The 21,128-nt window shown below is 39.6% G+C and overlaps 1 protein-coding gene across 4 annotated transcripts in view; it reads left to right on the top strand.

The window, feature by feature from the left end:
- The window catches only part of LOC134357328 (ninein), a 113,725-nt gene that overhangs the window by 58,328 nt on the left and 34,269 nt on the right, over window positions 1-21,128 (top strand). For 2 of the 4 annotated variants that reach the window (XM_063068742.1, XM_063068741.1), the window contains 4 exons: window positions 14,699-14,769; window positions 15,937-16,020; window positions 18,651-18,848; window positions 20,467-20,586. In XM_063068742.1, coding sequence (XP_062924812.1) covers window positions 14,736-14,769; window positions 15,937-16,020; window positions 18,651-18,848; window positions 20,467-20,586 — 436 coding nt within the window. In that variant the 5' untranslated portion in view covers window positions 14,699-14,735. The remainder of the gene's footprint in view (window positions 1-14,698; window positions 14,770-15,936; window positions 16,021-18,650; window positions 18,849-20,466; window positions 20,587-21,128) is intronic. The other 2 variants (XM_063068744.1, XM_063068743.1) reach the window with 1 other exon arrangement.

The raw sequence follows: 21,128 nt of genomic DNA, 5'->3' as shown, positions 1-21,128 counted from the left end.
TGTCTTCGCACCATGCCACCAGGTTCTTAATTTCCTCTCTGCACTCAAACTCATCATTACCTGAAATATGGCCTACAACTGTTGTGTCATCAGCAAACTTATCTATTAAGTTCGATGGAAACTTGGCTAGACAATCATGGGTGTACAGTGAGTACAGCAGGGGGCTGAGTACACAGCCTTGTGGGGCACCAGTGCTCAGAGTGATTGTAGAGGAGAGCTTGTCCCCTATTTTTACAGCCTGGGTCCTGTCTGTGAGGAAGTTGAAGATCCAGCTGCAGATCTGGGTGCTAAGGCCCAGGTTCCAGAGCTTAGGAATCAGTTTATTTGGAATGATGGTATTAAAGGCAGAGCTGTAGTTAATGAAAAGTAGCCTTAAAGCACCTTTATTCTCCAGGTGTTTTAAGGAGGAATGTAGGGCCAGAGAGATGGCATCTGCCGTTGACCTGTTGCTCCAGTAGGCAAATTGCAAAGCGTCGAGGTTGACTGGTAGGCTGTGGTTTTGAGGGTAAGTATTCATTAAGTACCTCCACTATCTCCTCTGGTTCCATACACACTTTTCCACTGTCACACTTATTTGGTCCTATTCTCTCATGTCTTATCCTTTTGCTCTTCAAATACTTGTAGAATGCCTTGAGGTTTTCCTTAATCCTGCCCGCTAAGGCCTTCTCATGTCCCCTTCCGGCTCTCCTAATTTCATTCTTAAGCTCCTTCCTGCTAGCCTTGTAATTTTCTAGATGTCTATCATTACCTAGTTTTTTGAACCTTTCATAAGCTTTTCTTTTCTTCTTGACTAGATTTATTACAGCCTTTGTACACCTCGGTTCCTATACCCTACCATCTTTTCCCTGTCTCAGTGAAACATAACTATGCAGAACACCACGCAAATATCCCCTGAACATTTGCCATATTTCTGCTGTACATTTCCCTGAGATCATCTGTTCCCAATTTAGGCTTCCAAGTTCCTGCCTGATAGCTTCATATTTCCCCTTACTCCAATTAAACGCTTTCCTAACTTGTCTGTTCCTATCTCTCTCTAATGCTATTGTAAAGGAGATAGAATTATGATCACTATCTCCAAAATGCTCTCCCACTGAGAGACCTGACACCTGACCAGTTTCATTTTCCAATATCAGATCAAGTACAGCTTCTCCGCTTGTAGGCTTATCTACATATTGTGTCAGGAAACCTTGCTGAACACAACTAACAAACTCCACCCTATCTAAACCCTTTGCTCTGGGAAGATGCCAATCAATATTTGGGAAATTAAAATTTCCCACCGCAAGGACCCTGTTATTATTACACCTTTCCAGAATCTGTCTCCCTATCTGCTCCTCGATATCCCTGTTACTACAGGTTTCCCCCACCATCCGAAGGTAGAGCGTTCCTATGAAACGGTTTGTAAGCCGAAATGTCGTAAAGCGAAGAAGCAATTATCATTTATTTATATGGGAAAAATTTGTGAGTGTTCGCTGACCCAAAAATAACCTACCAAATCATGCCAAATAACCCATAAAACCTAAAATAACAGTAACATATAGTAAAAGCAGGAATGATATGATAAATACACAGCCAATATAAAGTAGAAATACTTTTCCACAATCATTACTGAACTGTTCTCAGTAGCGAAAATCTCGCGCAAGTGCCGTCGTCAGAAAATCTCACGCAAGCGCTGTTGGCAAAAACGCCGCGCAAGCGCTCTCCAGTAACCTTTAAGCTATGAAGCTGTCAAATCATACCAAATAACAGGTAAAAATACACAGCCGATATAAAGTAGAAATAATGTATGTACAGTGTAGTATCACTTACCGGAATTGGTTCAGCGCCAAGCACACTGATGATGGTGTGTTAGACTGAGTCGTCGCAGGTTGGGTGGTGCAGTGGCCCCACCCTCCAGGCTGCCGACAGATACCAAACCTTGAAGCATGCAGGGGTCCAGCGATAGCTGGGAGGCACACAGCACATCTTTAGGAAAAAAGCCGAAATAAACATGCTAATTAATTACGTGTCGGGCAGCACCTAATTAATTAGCATGTTTAATTCTGCTTTTTTCTTATAGATGTGCTGTGTGCCTCCCGGCTACCACTGCATTCTCCCCGAATCGCGGGGTGGTGGGACACTGGGGTGTCATCTCGTCATCTGTTTCCATTAGAGCAGGCAGCTCATCTTCTCCTGTGACTGCCTGCCTCGATGTCGAAGGTCGAGGTTCGTCATCTGCTGTGGCTGATGTGGAAGGCTTGCTTGACTGCTGAGCCTCACGCATTTTTCTGTCATACAGTTCTTTATAAGGACTCAAACCATCCTGCAAATATCCCCTAAACGTACGTACCCTTTCAAAATTTAAGTCGTACTTTATCATTGCAGCGAAAATCTCACACAGTCACTTTTGGTCCGTTCGTTACTGCATTCGGTTTTGATTGTTATCCTTTCCTCTTCCAATTGCATCAGCTCTTCATCTATCAGTTCTTGGTCATGGGATACCAAAACTTCTTCAACATCATCTTCGTCAGCTTCCACAAGCCAAACTCACTTAGTCCTTACTTCGTTCACCACGATCAAAACGCTTAATTATGTCTAGTTTTACGCTAAGTGTAACACCCTTACGAGCTCTTTTAGGCTTTTCCGATACCTTAGAACACATCTTGCTAACAGCTGCTCACAGTCACGTGTTTAAGCAATGCCGGCTAGAATGCCATTCCGAATCCGAGGGAGAGCGGCTGCTCGGGGCGCACGCTGCCTTTTATGGTGCGCTGCCTTTTTTCGCGCACTGATTTTTTCGCGCGCTGATTTTCCCCGCACGCTGCTTTTTTTTTGTAACAGTGAAAACACCTTCTGAAAGTGAAAACAGGGTACTAACATAGGTCTTTCATAACAGTGAGATTTTGTAAAGCGAACGTTCGAAAAGCGGGGGACACCTGTATTGGGTGGTCTATAAAAAACACCCATTAGAGTCATTGACCCCTTCCTGTACCTAACTTCCATCCACAGAGACTCAGTAAACAATCCCTCTATGACTTTCTCCTTTTCTGCACCCGTGACACTATCTCTGATCAGCAGTGTCACACCCCCACCTCTTTTGCCTCCCTCCCTGTTCTTTCTAAAACATCTAAAGCCTGGCACTCTAAGTAACCATTCCTGCCCTTAAGCCATCCAAGTCTGTGTAATGGCCACAACGTCACAGCTCCAAGTACTGATCCACGCTTTAAGCTCATCTGCTTTGTTCATGATGCTTCTTGCATTAAAATAGACACACCTCAAACCATTGGTCTGAGCGCATTCCTTCTCTATCATCTGCCTATTCTCCCTCTCACACTGCCTACAAGCCTTCTCTATTTGTGAGCCAACCACCTCTTCCTCAGTTTCTTCAGTTTGGTTCCCACCCCTCAGCAATTCTAGTTTAAACTCTCCCAAATAGCCTTAACAAACCTCCCTGCCAGGATATTGGTCTCCCTCGGATTCAAGTGCAACCTGTCTTTTTTGTACAGTTTACGCCTGCCCCAAAAGAGGTCCCAATGATCCAGAAATCTGAATCCCTGCCCCCTGCTCCAATCCCTCAGGCACTCATTTATCCTCCACCTCACTCTATTCCTATACTCACTGTCACGTGGCACAGGCAATAATCCCGAGATTACTACCTTTGAGATCCTGCTTCTCAGCTTCTTTCCTAACTCCCTGATAGTCTGTTTTCAGGACTTCCTCCCTTTTCCTACCTATGTACTAGGGGACTTCAAAGATTCGTAATTTGACCAGGAAAGAAAGCAAATCTGATTGTTGAACTACACTGTCACAGTCTGCTGTAGGCATAGTAGCATTAAATCCAAGGAAGATATTGGGAATAGGAGCGTGGCAGAACTCAGGAAAGAAGGACAAAAATATTGATAAAAAATGACAAGATTATTTGAGTAAATTGGCAAGAAAAGGACTGTAAGATTTTCTTTAGGTATGCAAAAAGGAAAAGAGTCCCTTACAGACAAGCATAGGAAAATTTATAGTGAGGAGCAAGGAAATAGGAGAGGGATTAAAAAATTACTTTATCTTCTGTTCATCTATCTCCAGAGATGATACTCAAATCTAGCCAGAAGTACCAAAGAACTAAGGATCTAGTGAGAGTAAGAAATTGAATATTAATCAAACAAAATGAGTACAGAGTAGAATGAATTCTCATTGCTATTCTCATTGTGTGAAGCTAAATATGTTATCTTCCCTGTGTTGTTGACAGCAAAACTCAAATGATATTTGTTTCCATTTTGAAGAAGGCAAGAAAGGGACTAAAGATGAAAACCACATCAACCAATGATGTTTGTTGAAGTGTTACTTTGAATGTGTTGTCCAATATTTGCTCCTAGAGCAGTAATGATAATATAAAGTATTTAGTCATTATAGCACTGTTATTTGTAGGAGCTTCCTTTGCACAAACTGGCTCCCGTATTTATTGCAGTGCATACTCCAATAATTGGTTGAAGTTAACTGTGAACGATTTTCAGATATGCTAAAGTTGTGAAAGCCATGGCATACTTTCAAATCATTCCATACCATCGAAACCATAGAAACTACAGCACAGAAACAGGCCCTTTGGCCCTTCTTGGCTGTGCCGAACCATTTTCTGCCTAGTCCCACTGACCTGCACACGGACCATATCCCTCCATACACCTCCCATCCATGTATCTGTCCAATTTATTCTTAAATGTTAAAAAAGAACCCGCATTTACCACCTCGTCTGGCAGCTCATTCCATACTCCCACCACTCTCTGTGTGAAGAAGCCCCCCCTAATGTTCCCTTTAAACTTTTCCCCCCTCACCCTTAACCCATGTCCTCTGGTTTTTTTCTCCCCTTGCCTCAGTGGAAAAAGCCTGCTTGCATTCACTCTATCTATACCCATCATAATTTTATATACCTCTATCAAATCTCCCCTCATTCTTCTACGCTCCAGGGAATAAAGTCCTAACCTATTCAACCTTTCTCTGTAACTGAGTTTCTCAAGTCCCGGCAACATCCTTGTAAACCTTCTCTGCACTCTTTCAACCTTATTTATATCCTTCCTGTAATTTGGTTAATTTGGTGACCAAAACTGAACACAATACTCCAGATTCGGCCTCACCAATGCCTTATACAACCTCATCATAACATTCCAGTTCTTATACTCAATACTTTGATTAATAAAGGCCAATGTACCAAAAGCTCTCTTTACGACCCTATCTACCTGTGACGACACTTTTAGCGAATTTTGTATCTGTATTCCCAGATCCCTCTGTTCCACTGCACTCCTCAGTGCCCTACTATTAACCCTGTATGTTCTACATTGGTTTGTCCTTCCAACATGCAATACCTCACACTTGTCAGTATTAAACTCCATCTGCCATTTTTCAGCCCATTTTTCCAGATGGTCCAAGTCCCTCTGCAGGCTCTGAAAACCTTCCTCACTGTCTACTACACCTCCAATCTTTGTATCATCAGCAAACTTGCTGATCCAATTTACCACATTATCATCCAGATCATTGATATAGATGACAAATAACAATGGACCCAGCACTGATCCCTGTGGCACACCATTAGTCACAGGCCTCCACTCAGAGAAGCAATTCTCTACCACCACTCTCTGGCTTCTTCCATCGAGCCAATGTCTAATCCAATTTACCACCTCTCCATGTATACCTAGTGACTGAATTTTCCTAACTAACCTCCCATGCGGGACCTTGTCAAAGGCCTTACTGAAGTCCATGTAGACAATATCCACTGCCTTCCCTTCATCCACTTTCCTGGTAACCTCCTCAAAAAACTCCAACAGATTGGTCAAACATGACCTACCACGCACAAAGCCATGTTGACTCTCCCTAATAAGCCCCTGTCTATCCAAATGCTTGTAGATTCTGTCTCTTAGTACTCCCTCCAATAACTTACCTACTACTGACGTTAAACTCACCGGCCTATAATTTCCCGGATTACTTTTCAATCCTTTTTTAAACAACGGAACAACATGAGCCACTCTCCAATCCTCCGGCACTTCACCCGTAGACAGCGACATTTTAAATATTTCTGCCAGGGCCCCCGCAATTTCAACACTAGTCTCCTTCAAGGTCTGAGGGAACACTCTGTCAGGTCCCGAGGATTCATCCACTTTAATTTTCCTCAAGACAGCAAGCACCTCCTCCTTTTCAATCTGTACAGTTTCCATGGTCTCACTACTTGATTCCCTCAATTCCATAGATTTCATGCCAGCTTCCTTAGTAAATACAGACGCGAAAAACCTATTTAAGGTCTCCCCCATTTCCTTTGGTTCCGCACAAAGCCGACCACTCTGATCTTCAAGAGGACCAATTTTATCCCTTACAATCCTTTTACTCTTAATATACTTGTAAAAGCTCTTTGGATTATCCTTCACTTTGACTGCCAAGGCAAACTCATGTCTTCTTTTAGCCCTCCTGATTTCTTTCTTAAGTATTTTCTTGCACTTCTTATACTCCTCAAGCACCTGATTTACCCCCTGTTTCCTATACATTTCATTCAACTCCCTCTTCTTCTTTATCAGAGTTGCAATATCCCTTGAGAACCAAGGTTCCTTATTCCTATTCAATTTGCCTTTAATCCTGACAGGAACATATAAACTCTGCACTCTCAAAATTTCCCCTTTGAAGGCTTCCCACCTACCAATCACATCTTTGCCAGAGAACAACCTGTCCCAATCCACGCTTTTTAGATCCTTTCTCATTTCTTCAAATTTGGCCTTCTTCCAGTTCAGAACCTCAACCCTAGGACCAGATCTATCCTTGTCCATGATCAAATTAAAACTAATGGTGTTATGATCACTGGAACCAAAGTGCTCCCCTACACAGACTTCTGTCACTTGCCCTAATTCGTTACCTAACAGGAGATCCAATATTGCATCCCCTCTAGTTGGTCCCTCTATATATTGATATAGAAAACTTTCCTGAACACATTTTACAAACTCTAAACCATCTAGACCCCTAACAGTATGGGAGTCCCAATCAATGTATGGAAAATCAAAATCCCCTACCACCACAACTTTATGTTTCCTGCAGTTGCCTGCTATCTCTCTGCAGATTTGCTCTTCCAAGTCTCGTTGACCATTGGGTGGTCTGTAATACAATCCCACTAATGTGGCCATACCTTTCCTGTTTCTCAGCTCCACCCATAAGGACTCAGTAGACAAGCCCTCTAATCTGTCCTGCCTGAGCACTGCTGTAATATTTTCCCTAACAAGCAATGCTACTCCCCCACCTTTCATTCCTCTGCCTCGATCACATCTGAAACATCGGAACCCTGGAATATTAAGCTGCCAGTCCTGCCCCTCCTGTAGCCAAGTTTCACTAATTGCTACAACATCATAATTCCATGTGTCAATCCACGCCCTCAACTCATCTGCCTTCCCCGCAATACTCCTAGCATTGAAATATATACACCTCAGAAGATTTTTACCACCACTCACAACCTTTCTATCAGCGGATTTGCTTAAACTTTCAACATCATTTATTTTCACCCCAGCCACACTGTCAGCTCTGGCACTCTTGTTCCCATCCCACTGCAAATCTAGTTTAAAGCCTCCCCAATAGCACTAACAAACCTCCCTGAAACAATAAACAATATATTCATTAAACAATATATAACAACAATATTAGTTAAAAAAAATGTAACTGAACTGGAACTTATATCAGGTAGAGCAACATTTTATGTTGCAATCAAACTGATATAATTAGACATTCCATGCGTGTCTTGTAAGTTTTGGAAGGATTGTTAGAATATTTGCAGGGTAATCACCTGATTGTGTGCTACACTTCTACATCCAGTGATCATCAGATAATCATCTGTCATTGTTAATTAGCATTCAACAAAAATAAATCTGCCCAAAAGCAGGCCCCCGCACTTGAAATCTGGAGCAACACAAAGGGTGTTGGGGGAAGTCAATAGGTCAGACAGGACCATGGAGGTAAATGGATTTCAATAGTTGAAGTAGCAGGTTCTAACAGGATCCTGGGATAAACAGAGGTTTCATATTTCATAATTCCTTATGACATAGAAGAAGACCACTTGGCCCATTGAATCTATGCCAGATCTCTGAGCGCCATCAATCCCATTTTCCTTGCAACTTAGAGACAATAAGGGACTGCAGATGCTGGAATCTGGAATCGGAATCGGCAGATCAGTGGATCTGTGGTGTGAAATGGGCAGTTGATGTTTTGTTTTGAAACTCTTCATCTGGAGTGAATGAAGGGTCTCAATCCAAAATGTCGACTGTCCATTTCCTTTCACATATCTGCTTGACCCAGTGAGTTCCTCCAGCAGTTTGTCTTTGCTCCTTGTAAACTATTCCTTTCACATGTCCCTCAACTTCTTCCCAATTCTCCTGCCACTAGAGGCAACTTACAGTTGCCAATTAGCCTACCAGCTTGATTTTTGGGATATGGGAGCCATTGTTCCCTTTAATTTGTAATGACCAGTGCTCAAAAATCTTCTGGCTGTGCAATTCTTTTGTGCATGTGTACACTAAATTTTATATATAAAGGTATTGATTTTAACAGCTCCAAAACATTATTGTTAAGGACTTTGATCTCCTCTGGGTTTGATTGTTTTTGCTCTCGTTCATCTACACTCTCACAAAACATATGTATCAGGCCTATAATGGGTAATGAAGGATTTTCTTGTTTGAACTTTTGCACACTGTCCATATCTGATTTGCTTGCTAAATGATACTTTAAAAATTCAAGTTTCCAAATACTACTCCACTTCTTCCCACTTGCAAATTCTCCAGCAACTTTCACGGTACACATAGGTAACACCAGTTTCTGTATTGTACATAAATATTTCTTGTAGCTGCATGTTCTGGACCTTATGAGCTTTCGGTGTAGCAGTTTCTACTGTTTTATTAAACCATTCTACTTTAAATGAACTAGCAGTTATTTCGTGCTTTACACCCTTTACTTCTCTGGAATTCAATATAATGAATTAATAATGTCTTCAATAAAAACAGTATAAATAAGCCAGTTCTAAAATCTGCAGACAAATCATCGTAAACTCCACATTGTCAACATCATTTGCATAAGAAATTGGAAGAGGAAATGTGATTGTGTACGATCGTGAAATATACCTACCATGCCAATGAGGTAGAGGGTGACAACCTTTTGTGTGCAGTTTAAAATCTTTTGTGCACTAGTAGCAAAAGATGTGTGCATGCGCACAAGCGTACACCGTATAGGGAACATTGGTGGGGGTGCTCTGAACCTCCAGGAAAAACACCCATGGCAGAGCCAGCAGAATGCGTAAGCTGTACACAATCGTCATCCAAGGTCAGGATCAAACCAATAGACTACTGCATCACTGCACATAAATGCATGTAGAAGGCCCAGGGATTGCATTATTAATAAGCATTATGCATGCATGTTGTGTAATGAATATTAATTAACATTTTCACAAAACAGGCACGAGTTCTCATGCAGTGCTGCTTTTTTGATGTGTGTTTTTCTATGTAGAAGAATTTTGAGGGTAATGTGCAATTAAAGTCCAAAAGCATGTTATATTTAGGAAATTTTCCTAGGCTAAAAATATATGGAAACTTTGGAGCAATAATTGAGCCCCAACTGTAAAATACCTTTTTAATCAATAACTGGCCCAAAAGCTGTTGGAAAAAAAAGAAAAGAGAAGTTCGATATAGGAAATGAGGTATTGTATTGCCCACCAAAGAAGATCCAATTTGCTATGCTAACTCTTTCAGAATCCCATAAAAGTGAATTATTTGTGGCAAAGTCCCCCAAAAGATTCCATGAGATGACACTTACTTATTCCACAATGTGTAAAAATGACAGTAAATACCGATGGCATATATTAATATACACAAAATAATACACTGGTAAGCAGTTATGTTGACCGAGACCTTCTGAACCTCAAAAGGTCACCTGTCACTTCATAAAGTGAAATTGAAGCTCCATTTGATGCTGCTATCTTATTTCCAGGTAAATTAATATTGCAGAACAACAACAAAAGCAAGGATAGGAGCTTAGTCCACCACACTTATACTGCATGATTGCTCACAATAGGCTCAGAACTGCGAGGATCCTCATTGGATATTTTATTGAGTCTGCAACAACACAGAAAGGTGAAAAATGTAAGTAAAGTTTAATTGGAAATACTCTAAAGTATTTGAAGTCATTTAACAAGTAAAGAAGGGGGATAATTGTGTAACGAGATAAAACAAAACTAGAAAAAACTAAGGGGAATAAAGTCCAAAATGAAGAGCTGATTAACTTTAATTAAATATTTCAATTAAAATTTGAATCAAACATAAACAGTATGTTTTATACAGTCTGCTATGGTGCTGTTTCTATTCACAAATTATTTGGGCACGAGGCTGAAAGGAATAATATTAATCTGCAGCATTCATAACTATGAGCAAAGACTATTGCTGCATTTCTAGAGAAATAATGCATGAGATTCAAAAGCAGTTACAAGGGATTGTGATTGTGAGTAACACTGAGGTCTTGAGAGAAAACTGACAAGAATTGGAAGATTCTAAAAGAAACAAATAAGATTCATACTCAATAAATGTGAAATGGCAAATACACAAAATGATGTGACAAGATAGACACAGCAACAGCAACACTGAGCCGTTAGATTTTTAGTTGAATAATTTTCAGCTGCCAGCTATTTTACTATCAAGTGAGCCCACTAGTACTTACCTCATTTTACAATGTGTTGACTTTCCATAAAAAGTGGGAAAAGGAGTGGACTATTTCTCCCCTTGAACTTGGTTCACTGTTTAGTGGGATTGTGGCTGATCTGATATTCCTTAATTCCTTTTTGCTGCCCTTTCACCATCACCCCTGATCCCTTGATTTCCTTACTAAACAGTAATTTACCTTGGCCTTAAATTCAGATTGCTTTACAGTAAGGAAATGATTCTCCTGCCACAATTCTCTGTGGCAATCTCATAATCACCTGAAACAATAAAATTATTTTGAAATTCGTTATTCAGCTCAGGGTATTGGCATCTGCATCTGCATGCAAAAGAAACGCTTCACATATATTAAACCACATCAAAGTACTTTACTAGAACTAGTACAAATGCAATACGGAAAGAAAACCAGATATCTCTGGTAGCAGCAATACAGAAATCAAAATAATACATTACGGATCCCACAACCCGCTTGTGTCATAGGGGAGCTGTACATATGAGCGCTGCACCAGTTGCCTCCATCTCTCACGGTTGTGAGTGAGTGCCTGGGTTGTGGCAAAGCTCTATCAAGTCCACTCTGCAATGTTGTCTGCCCATTTCTTCCTCTGTCTGCCAACCTAAACACGCCAACCTCTGCAATGTTGGACAGATTGTGTGACAATTTGTCACACAGCTTGTTTTCTCCCTCTACCTCTCTCCGACTTCATGTACTATTCCCTGTCTTAATACTAGCACCACCCGTGACCTAGCCTAAGACAAAATTCCTCCCATGCGCTAAGAAGATGCCCCGTTTTATACCCTTCAAAGCCCCATCCGCTAGTACTTTTCCATCCTTTGGTGGTACCAGCTGCACCCCATTATCTTTTCCTACCTTCAGCCCAGACAAACATGATTTTCACCAATCTCCATTATTATGGCAGCAGACTTGTACTTCCCTAAGTTTCTCAAAACAATGCTATGGAATGGTTCTTTTGTCCTACTCCAAGATAACATCATTTTGTCTTACAGATTTCCATTTTATTTTAGCATATACCAAGAAGGAATCATTTTTAGCCCTTTCCTTAAACCACCTGAAGAAATTCTTCATTTCATTCATAAATAATATCCCTTAATTCTGAGACGATGCCCTCTAGTGCTGGTCTCACATGAAAGAATGCCATAGATAAGTTTGTCCTACCTAGCTCCCTAAAAATCTTAAACAACAGGAATTCTGCAGATGCTGGAAATTCAAGCAACACACATTAAAGTTGCTGGTGAATGCAGCAGGCCAGGCAGCATCTGTAGGAAGAGGTGCAGTCGACGTTTCAGGCCGAGACCCTTCGTCAGGACTAACTGAAGGAAGAATGAGTAAGGGATTTAAAAGTAGGAGGGGGAGGGGGCGATCCAAAATGATAGGAGAAGACAGGAGGGGGAGGGATAGAGCCAAGAGCTGGACAGGTGATAGGCAAAAGGGGATACGAGAGGATCATGGGACAGGAGGTCCGGGAAGAAAGACAAGGCGGGGGGGGACCCAGAGGATTGGCAAGAGGTATATTCAGAGGGACAGAGGGAGAAAAAGGAGAGTGAGAGAAAGAACGTGTGCATAAAAATGAGTAACAGATGGGGTACGAGGGGGAGGTGGGGCCTTAGCAGAAGTTAGAGAAGTCGATGTTCATGCCATCAGGTTGGAGGCTACCCAGATGGGATATAAGGTGTTGTTCCTCCAACCTGAGTGTGGCTTCATCTTTACAGTAGAGGAGGCCATGGATGGACATGTCAGAGTGGGAATGGGATGTGGAATTAAAATGTGTGGCCACTGGGAGATCCTGCTTTCTCTGGCGGACAGAGCGTAGATGTTCAGCAAAGCGGTCTCCCAGTCTGCATCGGGTCTCGCCAATATATAAAAGGCCACATCGGGAGCACCGGATGCAGTATATCACCCCAGTCGACTCACAGGTGAAGTGTTGCCTCACCTGGAAGGACTGTTTGGGGCCCTGAATGGTGGTAAGGGAGGAAGTGTAAGGGCATGTGTAGCACTTGTTCCACTTACACAGATAAGTGCCAGGAGGGAGATCAGTGGGGAGGGATGGGGGGGACGAATGGACAAGGGAGTTGTGTAGGGAGCGATCCCTGCGGAATGCAGGGGGGGGTGGGGAGGGAAAGATGTGCTTAGTGGTGGGATCCCATTGGAGGTGGTGGAAGTTACAGAGAATAATATGTTGGACCCGGAGGCTGGTGGGGTGGTAGGTGAGGACCAGGGGAACCCTATTCCTAGTGGGGTGGTGGGAGGATGGAGTGAGAGCAGATGTACGTGAAATGGGGGAGATGCATTTAAGAGCAGAGTTGATAGTGGAGGAAGGGAAGCCCCTTTCTTTAAAAAAGGAAGACATCTCCCTCGTCCTAGAATGAAATCTTAATGAAATCGCCCTAAAAATCTTCTATGTTTTACTGAGATTGCCTCTCATTCATCACAGTGAACCATCTCCAATAAACTGACTTTTATGATTAAATTATTTATTGTGTGACTGTACATTTACTGCTATCTTATATGTGCTATATGTGTCTTCTGCTGTATATGAATGTTGGTACAGTGGTTTGTACCTTGGCCCTGGAGGGTCGCTATTTCATTTGGCTGTATTCATAGGTTTTCATATATGGTTGAATGACAATTAAACTTGAACTTGAATTAAAAGAAGAGACCAAATTTTGTGACAGTACTATTAGATATGATGTCATAAGTGTCGTGCACTGTTATAGTATTACTTTCCTACTTTCATATTTCAATTACCTTGAAATAAGGACCAACATTCTAACTTCCTCAGGTTTCAATGGATGTTGCGTTATTACTTCTAGCGAGATATAAACATAATTCCCCTCACAGCTAATATGAGAATGAGGGGAGTATGATGTTGAGCCTTCATTAATACATTTGTTAATTGTCTTTCTAAGTGTTTTATAACAGTATGGAAGTTTATTTAAAGTACACATTAAATGTTTTAAAGACAAATTTAAAATGCTTAAACATAATTTATCAATTTTAACATTTTAAGTTTTAAGGTTAGATAGACAGCTTGGAAGTTTGTTCAGTTCAATTTTTTTCAGCTTAATGTGACTAAGTTTAGTTTCATTTGTACATAACAGGACAGAATTTTAACTACAAGTTTTAAATACAAATAATCTTTGGAAGAAAATAAATTTCTGCAGTGTTTTACATTGTTTAAAAGGCAAGTAACAGACACAGATACTGTTCACAAAATTGGCCATGCGGACAGGATTTTTATGCAACCTGTGAACACTCTTCTAATTGCAGTGGACTCAAAGGAAAGTGATTTTTAAGGTGCAGGGATGACAAAAAGTACATTAATATATATCTATGAATTGGCAAAAAAAACTCATACCTGCACCAATGAGGTGCATTTTTGGAACATGTTTCTTTTCAAATGGATTTTTGAGGTGTTTTGCGCCATGCTGATAAAACATTATGAAATATTTAGCACAATGGATTCCTGATGAATTCTTAAGCAGCTTACTAACCCTCAACCATCAGGAGCTTGAATATAACTTCACAAAAATTCACTTGCCCCATCATTAAAATGTTTCCACACAAATGGACTCACTTTCAAGGACTCTTCACCTCATGTTCTTGTTATTTATTGCTATTTATTTATATTTGCATTTGCACAGTTTTTTGTCTTCTGCAAACTGGTTGATCACCCTAGTTGGATGGTCTTTCATTGACCCTGATATAGTTACTATTCAATAAATTTGTTGAGTATGCCCACAAGAAAATGAATCTCAGGGTCGTATCTGGTGATATATATGTACTTTGATAATAAAATTTACTTTGAACTTTAAACAATAGTTCCTTTTAATTTAGCACAGCTCAGGATCAAAGTAAGTGGAGTATTCTTATAAAGCAAGATAGCATGCTTAAAAATGGGCCTAAAAATAATATACAAGTGATATTACAATATACTGTACCAATCAGCCTGTTTGTTAAAGACCTGCAAAACTGCTGATATATTTTCTCTTTTCCACAGGAGCTGTGAGAAAAGCTATAACAGAGAGGAGAAAAAAATGAAGAACATTTCTAAAATGGGTACCGATGACAGTAAGATTAATATTAAACTCATTGCACAGAGAGTATATTTAGACACTGGCAAAGTATTTCATAAGTATAAAATATGGATAAATGATGTGCAAATCTTTTTAGGTATTTCATCTGGATTTTTCCTTACTTCAATTGTTCCAGATATTGCATATTTTAATGTAGAAATATAACTTGTGTTAGTCAGTGTTTATTGCTTTTATTTTTGATGCATTTGTGATATTGTTGAAGAGCAAATTAAGTCTGAATGCATTCTTTAAATATTCCAACCACGCCATTGTACTAAATTTTCCAAGTTAAAAGCAATTGCATGCACGCAAGCTTAATTTATCAAAAATATCCTTAGGTCATCATAGGTTTCATTCAACCTGTCTGAGCACATCCATTTGGATCACTTCTACACTCAGACTATAGTTGAGTCCAATGGTTTAAATGTTTTCATGGTTCTTCCATCACTTGTCTTGGAAACTAACTCAACATGTTTGCCATTTTCTGCAATAAAATAAATATCCTGACTCTACTGTTCGACTTCATTCAGTAAGTAACCTTGTCCAGCTCACACAGTCTACTTGAAAAAATTAACGTCTTCTATACCATTTGCTTTCTAAGGATGGAGATAAAGTAAGTTCTTAATATTCTAATTTTTAGCCAAATTACTAAAGTATTTCCGGCATATCCTCATATTGTTTCCTAACCGTGTAGCTTTTCACAATACTTTTTCTGGTACTTCTGAGCAAGCATACCCTAAATATAATCCTGATCAAAATTCTTGTTGATGAATTTTGATATAACTTTTTCTGATGCTCTTTGAAATATTTTGATAGTGACTTGTTCTATTTTGTTCTGCTGTTTGCCTGTGCAGTTTGCATTCACTGGACTCTATTAACTGCTGCTCTACACCGATTGAACATGCACATGACAGATATTGGTATTCTGAGGTCCTAATATTAATCTGAAGAAAGGATGGAAAAGTTTTCCAAAATTAATGGCAGAATATATTTATCATGATGAAGGGTCTCGGCCTGAAACGTTGACTATACTCTTTTCCACAGGTGCTGCCTGGCCTTCTGAGTTCCTCCAGCATTTTGTGTGTGTTGCTTTGCATCTGCAGAAATTTTCATATCTGTGGTTACCTATTTATCATTTTCTGATATACTTTCTATGTGACAGACAGCCAATTGGACAGGATTGTTGGTTGCCAGCTGAGAAAGTCAGCAGGCGAAATCAATGTATGGGACAAGCCCCCACAATCGGGTAAGTGTAGTGGGCATGTTTGGAGATAAGGGCAGTTACACCATGGTTATCTGAACAGATCTAGAGAAAGTACAGGTCTTGTAGAGGTGACTGATGGACTGGCATTCAAGATGGAAAATTTGTTTAAGTGACTGAAGAGCATTCCAAGTCCAAATAGCTCACAAACTCTATTACGAAAAGCACATACCCCTGTAATCTCTTTCCTGAATGCAGTAGAACACAGATACACCGATACACCAAGCAATCTACTGCCATAGAAGTAATAACTGGTATACTTGTTTTCATTGTTTGAGGTGTTGAGTGGAGACATCAGAAAGTCACGTCATAGCTGCATGAAACTTTGGTTAGATCACATTTGGAGCAGTTATGGTTGGTGCTTTACAGGAATGATGTGGAGGCTTTGGGGAGGGTGCAAAAGAGGTTTATTAGGATGCTTCCTGGATTAGAGCACATTAGGTATCAGGAGAGGTTGGACAAATTGGATTGATTTTTTCTGGAGTAACAGGGGCTGAGTGGCAACTTAATAGAAGAATATAAAATTATCAGAGACACAGATAGAATAGATAGTTGGAGTCTGTTTGTCGGGGTGGAAATGTCAAATACTAAAGGGCACAGCTTTAAGGTCATAAGGGAAAGCTGAAGAAGCATTAAATAAGCTTGAAATAGGTTTTTGTTTACAACAGCTTACAGTATTTGGGCAACCTTCATAGTACTTGTCCAAAGGCAAAGGTAAGATTGTGTGATGACTATAACGGTATCTTTATCAATCTGTTAATGTAAATGGCCCACTCTTCCAGCAACTTAAATGGTGTAATGGCATTTCCTCACAGTTATACACACAAACTATTCAAATATACTGCATAGGGTCCGAAAATATCTTGAGTCATTGTGAATCAAATTCTCCTAGAGCTCTAAAATTATTGTACAGAATAGCTAGCTTAGCACAATGACCACAGAAGTGGATCTCTTGACCAACTTGAATGATGTTTGTATAGGTTACATCAGTATAATGTAGATCTGAAGTGCATCATGCATGCAAATTATCCAAAGGCAATTGCCTATTCAGGCCTTGAGGTTGATATATAAGGCTTGCAAATGATAAAAGTCCAGATAGTGGACACCCATAAATGTGCTAACCCATTTATTTTAGAAGTCATATTTACTTTAGAAGATAATGCTGTGCAATGGCTGTTATATTTGCTGAAAAAAGTATTCATGAACAAATTGTGTTCAACGTCAGCAAAATGAACTCAGTCATGATATTTATGTGTTCATTATGATGCTAATGGAACATTAAGATTGGCTTTAAAATAATCTATTGTTACAGAATTGGAGCAGTGAGAATTCATGGACAATGTCTCCATGCAGCTATTGCATAACTCTAAACAAAAGTCAACAAAGTTTTGCTCAGATTATAAAAGAGGCTTTGACAAAATTATTTGAAGCAAATAAGTTCCAACAATTGTTGTTGGCCATGTCTTTTATGGTGGCTACAGAACACAAGCTACTTCATGACATATTGGCACCAAAATCAACAAGGTGTATTATGGCAGTTTCACACATGCAATGATGAAATTTATTTCTATCTAATTATATCTTAAAATAAAGGCACCCTGAGCAATCATTTTCAACAGGCAACTTAGTGATGGTGATTTCCTTGTTATTGTAGCAGACAATGTTACAGCCAAAGAGGGTGCTGAATGTACAGTGCATCACTCATTGTCATACTTCAACCATGGCCACCAGTGTCCTTGAATGACGTTTGCTTAAAGTGGACCCACAGAATGGTCATTCCAACCAAACTAAAGAAGAAAATAATAGATGAGCTACTTTACTTGATTTTTGTCTGTTGGGGTTTAGACCATAAGACAAAAGAGCAGAAGTCGGCCATTCGGCCCATCGAGTCTGCACTAAATCTATTGTATCCTGAAAATGGCAAGGTAAGAAGAGAAGGTGGTGAAGGAGGCTATTTGCATGCTTGCCTTCATAAGGCAAGGTATGGAAAATAAAAATTGGGAAGTTACGTTGAAATTTTACAAATGCTTAGACTACACAGTGGAAAAGACTGCATTTTGATGAATATTCTTATGGTCAGTACAATCTACAGCTTCTGTGACCACCCATTTCAGCAAGAGTTAGGCCTAAATGTGAGATTAAAATTCTCTCAAGATTGAAATTAGCCCAAGGAAGTCTCAAGAAATCCAAACAGGGAAGTTTGTCAGACCATCTATGAAAGCACCTATTCCAAAGTAAAACTGCTCTTCAAGCTTCTCCCTTACACCATGCATTGATTTCTGACTTGATTTCACTAGCTGCTCCTTCCGTCCTGTCACACATCTTTGAACATGGTACTAATTCTCCATATATTCCATCAATTATTTGACAACTTCCCTGAAGCTTCACTTACAAATATGACAGAGAAAGGCCCTGTGGATTTGAGTTCAGGCAAAATTGGGCTCTCCCAAATTTCTGCCCTTCAAAGCGTTTAATTAAACACACTTAGGAAAGATGACCAGCACTTATAAGATTTGCTTCACCATAACATTATTACATATAGCAGCAAGGATAGCAAAGTCAACAGCTTAATAATGAGATGTGCTATTTACTGACTGAGATGTTTCTATTTGCAGATCTTTGGGAAAGAAATGCTCTAGGACCAGGTCATTCAATAAGCAGGAAAAATTCCCGGTCTAGTGTTCCTTTCTTTGAAGACAGTGGATCTGAAAGTATTGATCTGCCAGGAAGTGTATCAGGCATGAAGGATGAATTTAATAATTACTCTTCATGTGTTGTTAAAAGCACAAATATTGATGAGCAATCTGATCAAAGTAAATACATCTTATTATGATTGTAAAGATATTATCGAAGATTTTTAGAGTAATAAAAACAGAACTATGATTAAACTGAAAGATATTGCTTAAAATAAGGTCAATTTTCAAGTTCAGCACCCAGTTATCAATCTGGAAGTTTGTGTCTGTTACATAAATCTTTATTTCAATTAATTTGTACCTTGTGATCTTAAATAATGTGGAGGATCTTTCAAGGCTTGATGTTCTTCACCAGCTTACAATGGTGAAGAGTTCAATATTTTAACTCTATGCTCTAACATTTACCTGATGCAGACTCACTTTTTGCTGACTTTTTGGAAGAGTACTGCCAGCAGGGTGCTGCTTGCGGGTCAGCTTGTACTTAACTTCCAGTGCCTGCATATTGAAGCACCGAGTGTGCTAGAGGTCAGATGTTTGCACATCCACTTTTTGCTCCACTTAGTTCGGAGTCCAGCACGGATTTCTGATTATCCTTCGGAAGGACAGATGTACCTTGTATTTCAGCTCTCAGAAGATCTAGACCTATTCAGTTGAATGTGCTCACTAAGCTAGATAGAAAACCAAGTTTGTTGATTTATATTTTTCCATTATTAAATTAATATTAGAACAGTCCAGGGTCCAGAAATCAGGAGCCTGAGTCTGAGGCCCAGTACCAAACTTGAAGTACTTCTCTTCATCGGACCATGATAGCCACAAGGCCTAGCATCTAATGGGCATCACAAATCTTAAATACAGTCAAAGCAATAAAACTGGACAAATGGGCACTTTGGTGGTGCGACACTATTACAGCCTGGTGCATGGGAGTCCTGGCGCCCTCTGTAATGCGTGGGTTTTTCCTGGGTGCTTTGGTTTCCTCCCACGGTCCAAAGACATAGGAGGTTGGTTAATCGATCATCGTAAATTGTCCCGTGATTGGGTTAGGATTAAATTGGGCTTGTCGGGTGCTGCTGGCTCGAAGTCAGGAAGGGTTTATTCCATGCTGTATCACTGAATGAATGAACAGACAAGTCAAATAATATTCAATCTAACAAGCACTACAAATTGTTTTAATACTGAAATTTCTCCAATATTAGAGTAAACCTGGGGACAAAAGATCGTTAGTTTGTTTTTGTAGTATTCACAGAGTTTGATGGTATTCACCATACAAGTACTCAAATAGCACCTTAAAATACATATTAATGTAAAGAAAGGTAAACCACTAACAAGTTATATTGAATGTTAACCCTTTGGCCTCCTTGAGACCCAAATATGCCTTTGTGTTCAGACAAACATTCTGGAGTGAAATGGTGGAAAACTATAGGATATTAGAACATGGTAGAGGATGCTAAAGAGAATGACTAAGTAGTAGAAGCAAAATAACCACTCCCAGAGGTAACACCGATTCATCAGGTGGTGCTTAACGATCCTGTCCAAGACCAATATCTTCATAATTATTACCTATCCGGGGAGCTGGTTAAGAATGGAGAATGTTCCGGAGACAGGAATGAAATTCCACCTTTCTGGAACTTGGCTCAAATGTGAAGCATATAATCCAAAAGTTGATATTTCATTGATAAATTTATTTTTTAAGAGAAATCATAATTGTTATATTTTATATCAAGACGCTTTTTAATTTCAGTCACACAAGTCACACCAGTCAAAGAATCCTTTATGAAGAGACTGAGTATGAGAATGAAGCAATTGTTACCCTTCAGACAATTAACTACGCAGAACAGAAATGATCCAACCTTGAATGAAGGTAGTAATATACAGTGCATGATGGTCATATATCATTTTAACTATCAGTCTGCTTAATTTGCCATTCAGACAATGAATGAAGAAGAACCTTAAATGATGCAGCCAGAATTTCTGGAGAAGAGCACATGAAGGAATATACAATACTTTTACTTAGCCTTCCCAGTACAATCTCCAAATCAGGGTATCTTTGACCAAGTTGATGATGGAGAGAAATGGGAGAGCTGGGATCCAAGTGAACAGAGCAAACAACAGTAACTATGTAATTAAAACACTGGAAAATTGATTGATGAGCTTAGTAGAAAAGTAACTTAAAGAAATGAATTCAACATTAGTTTGAGTTGAATAAAGTGTAAAGAAATAGAACATTGGAGTAAAAGAGAAAGAGAAATAAAATATAACAAGAGAGGAATTTGATTGTTTTTAAAACATCAATAGAGTGACATTGCTTGCCAATATTTTGACATAAAACTCTGTCTAAGTGTGCTTTGATTGAATGGATATTACGGCGTATGTCATCCACAGAGGATTCATTAAGGTGATATT

Source organism: Mobula hypostoma, chromosome 16 (assembly GCF_963921235.1).
Source record: "Mobula hypostoma chromosome 16, sMobHyp1.1, whole genome shotgun sequence".
Taxonomy (NCBI): Eukaryota; Metazoa; Chordata; class Chondrichthyes; order Myliobatiformes; family Myliobatidae; genus Mobula; species Mobula hypostoma.
Note: the sequence above shows the minus strand (reverse complement) of the source record. Positions and strands in the feature narration are given on the sequence as shown.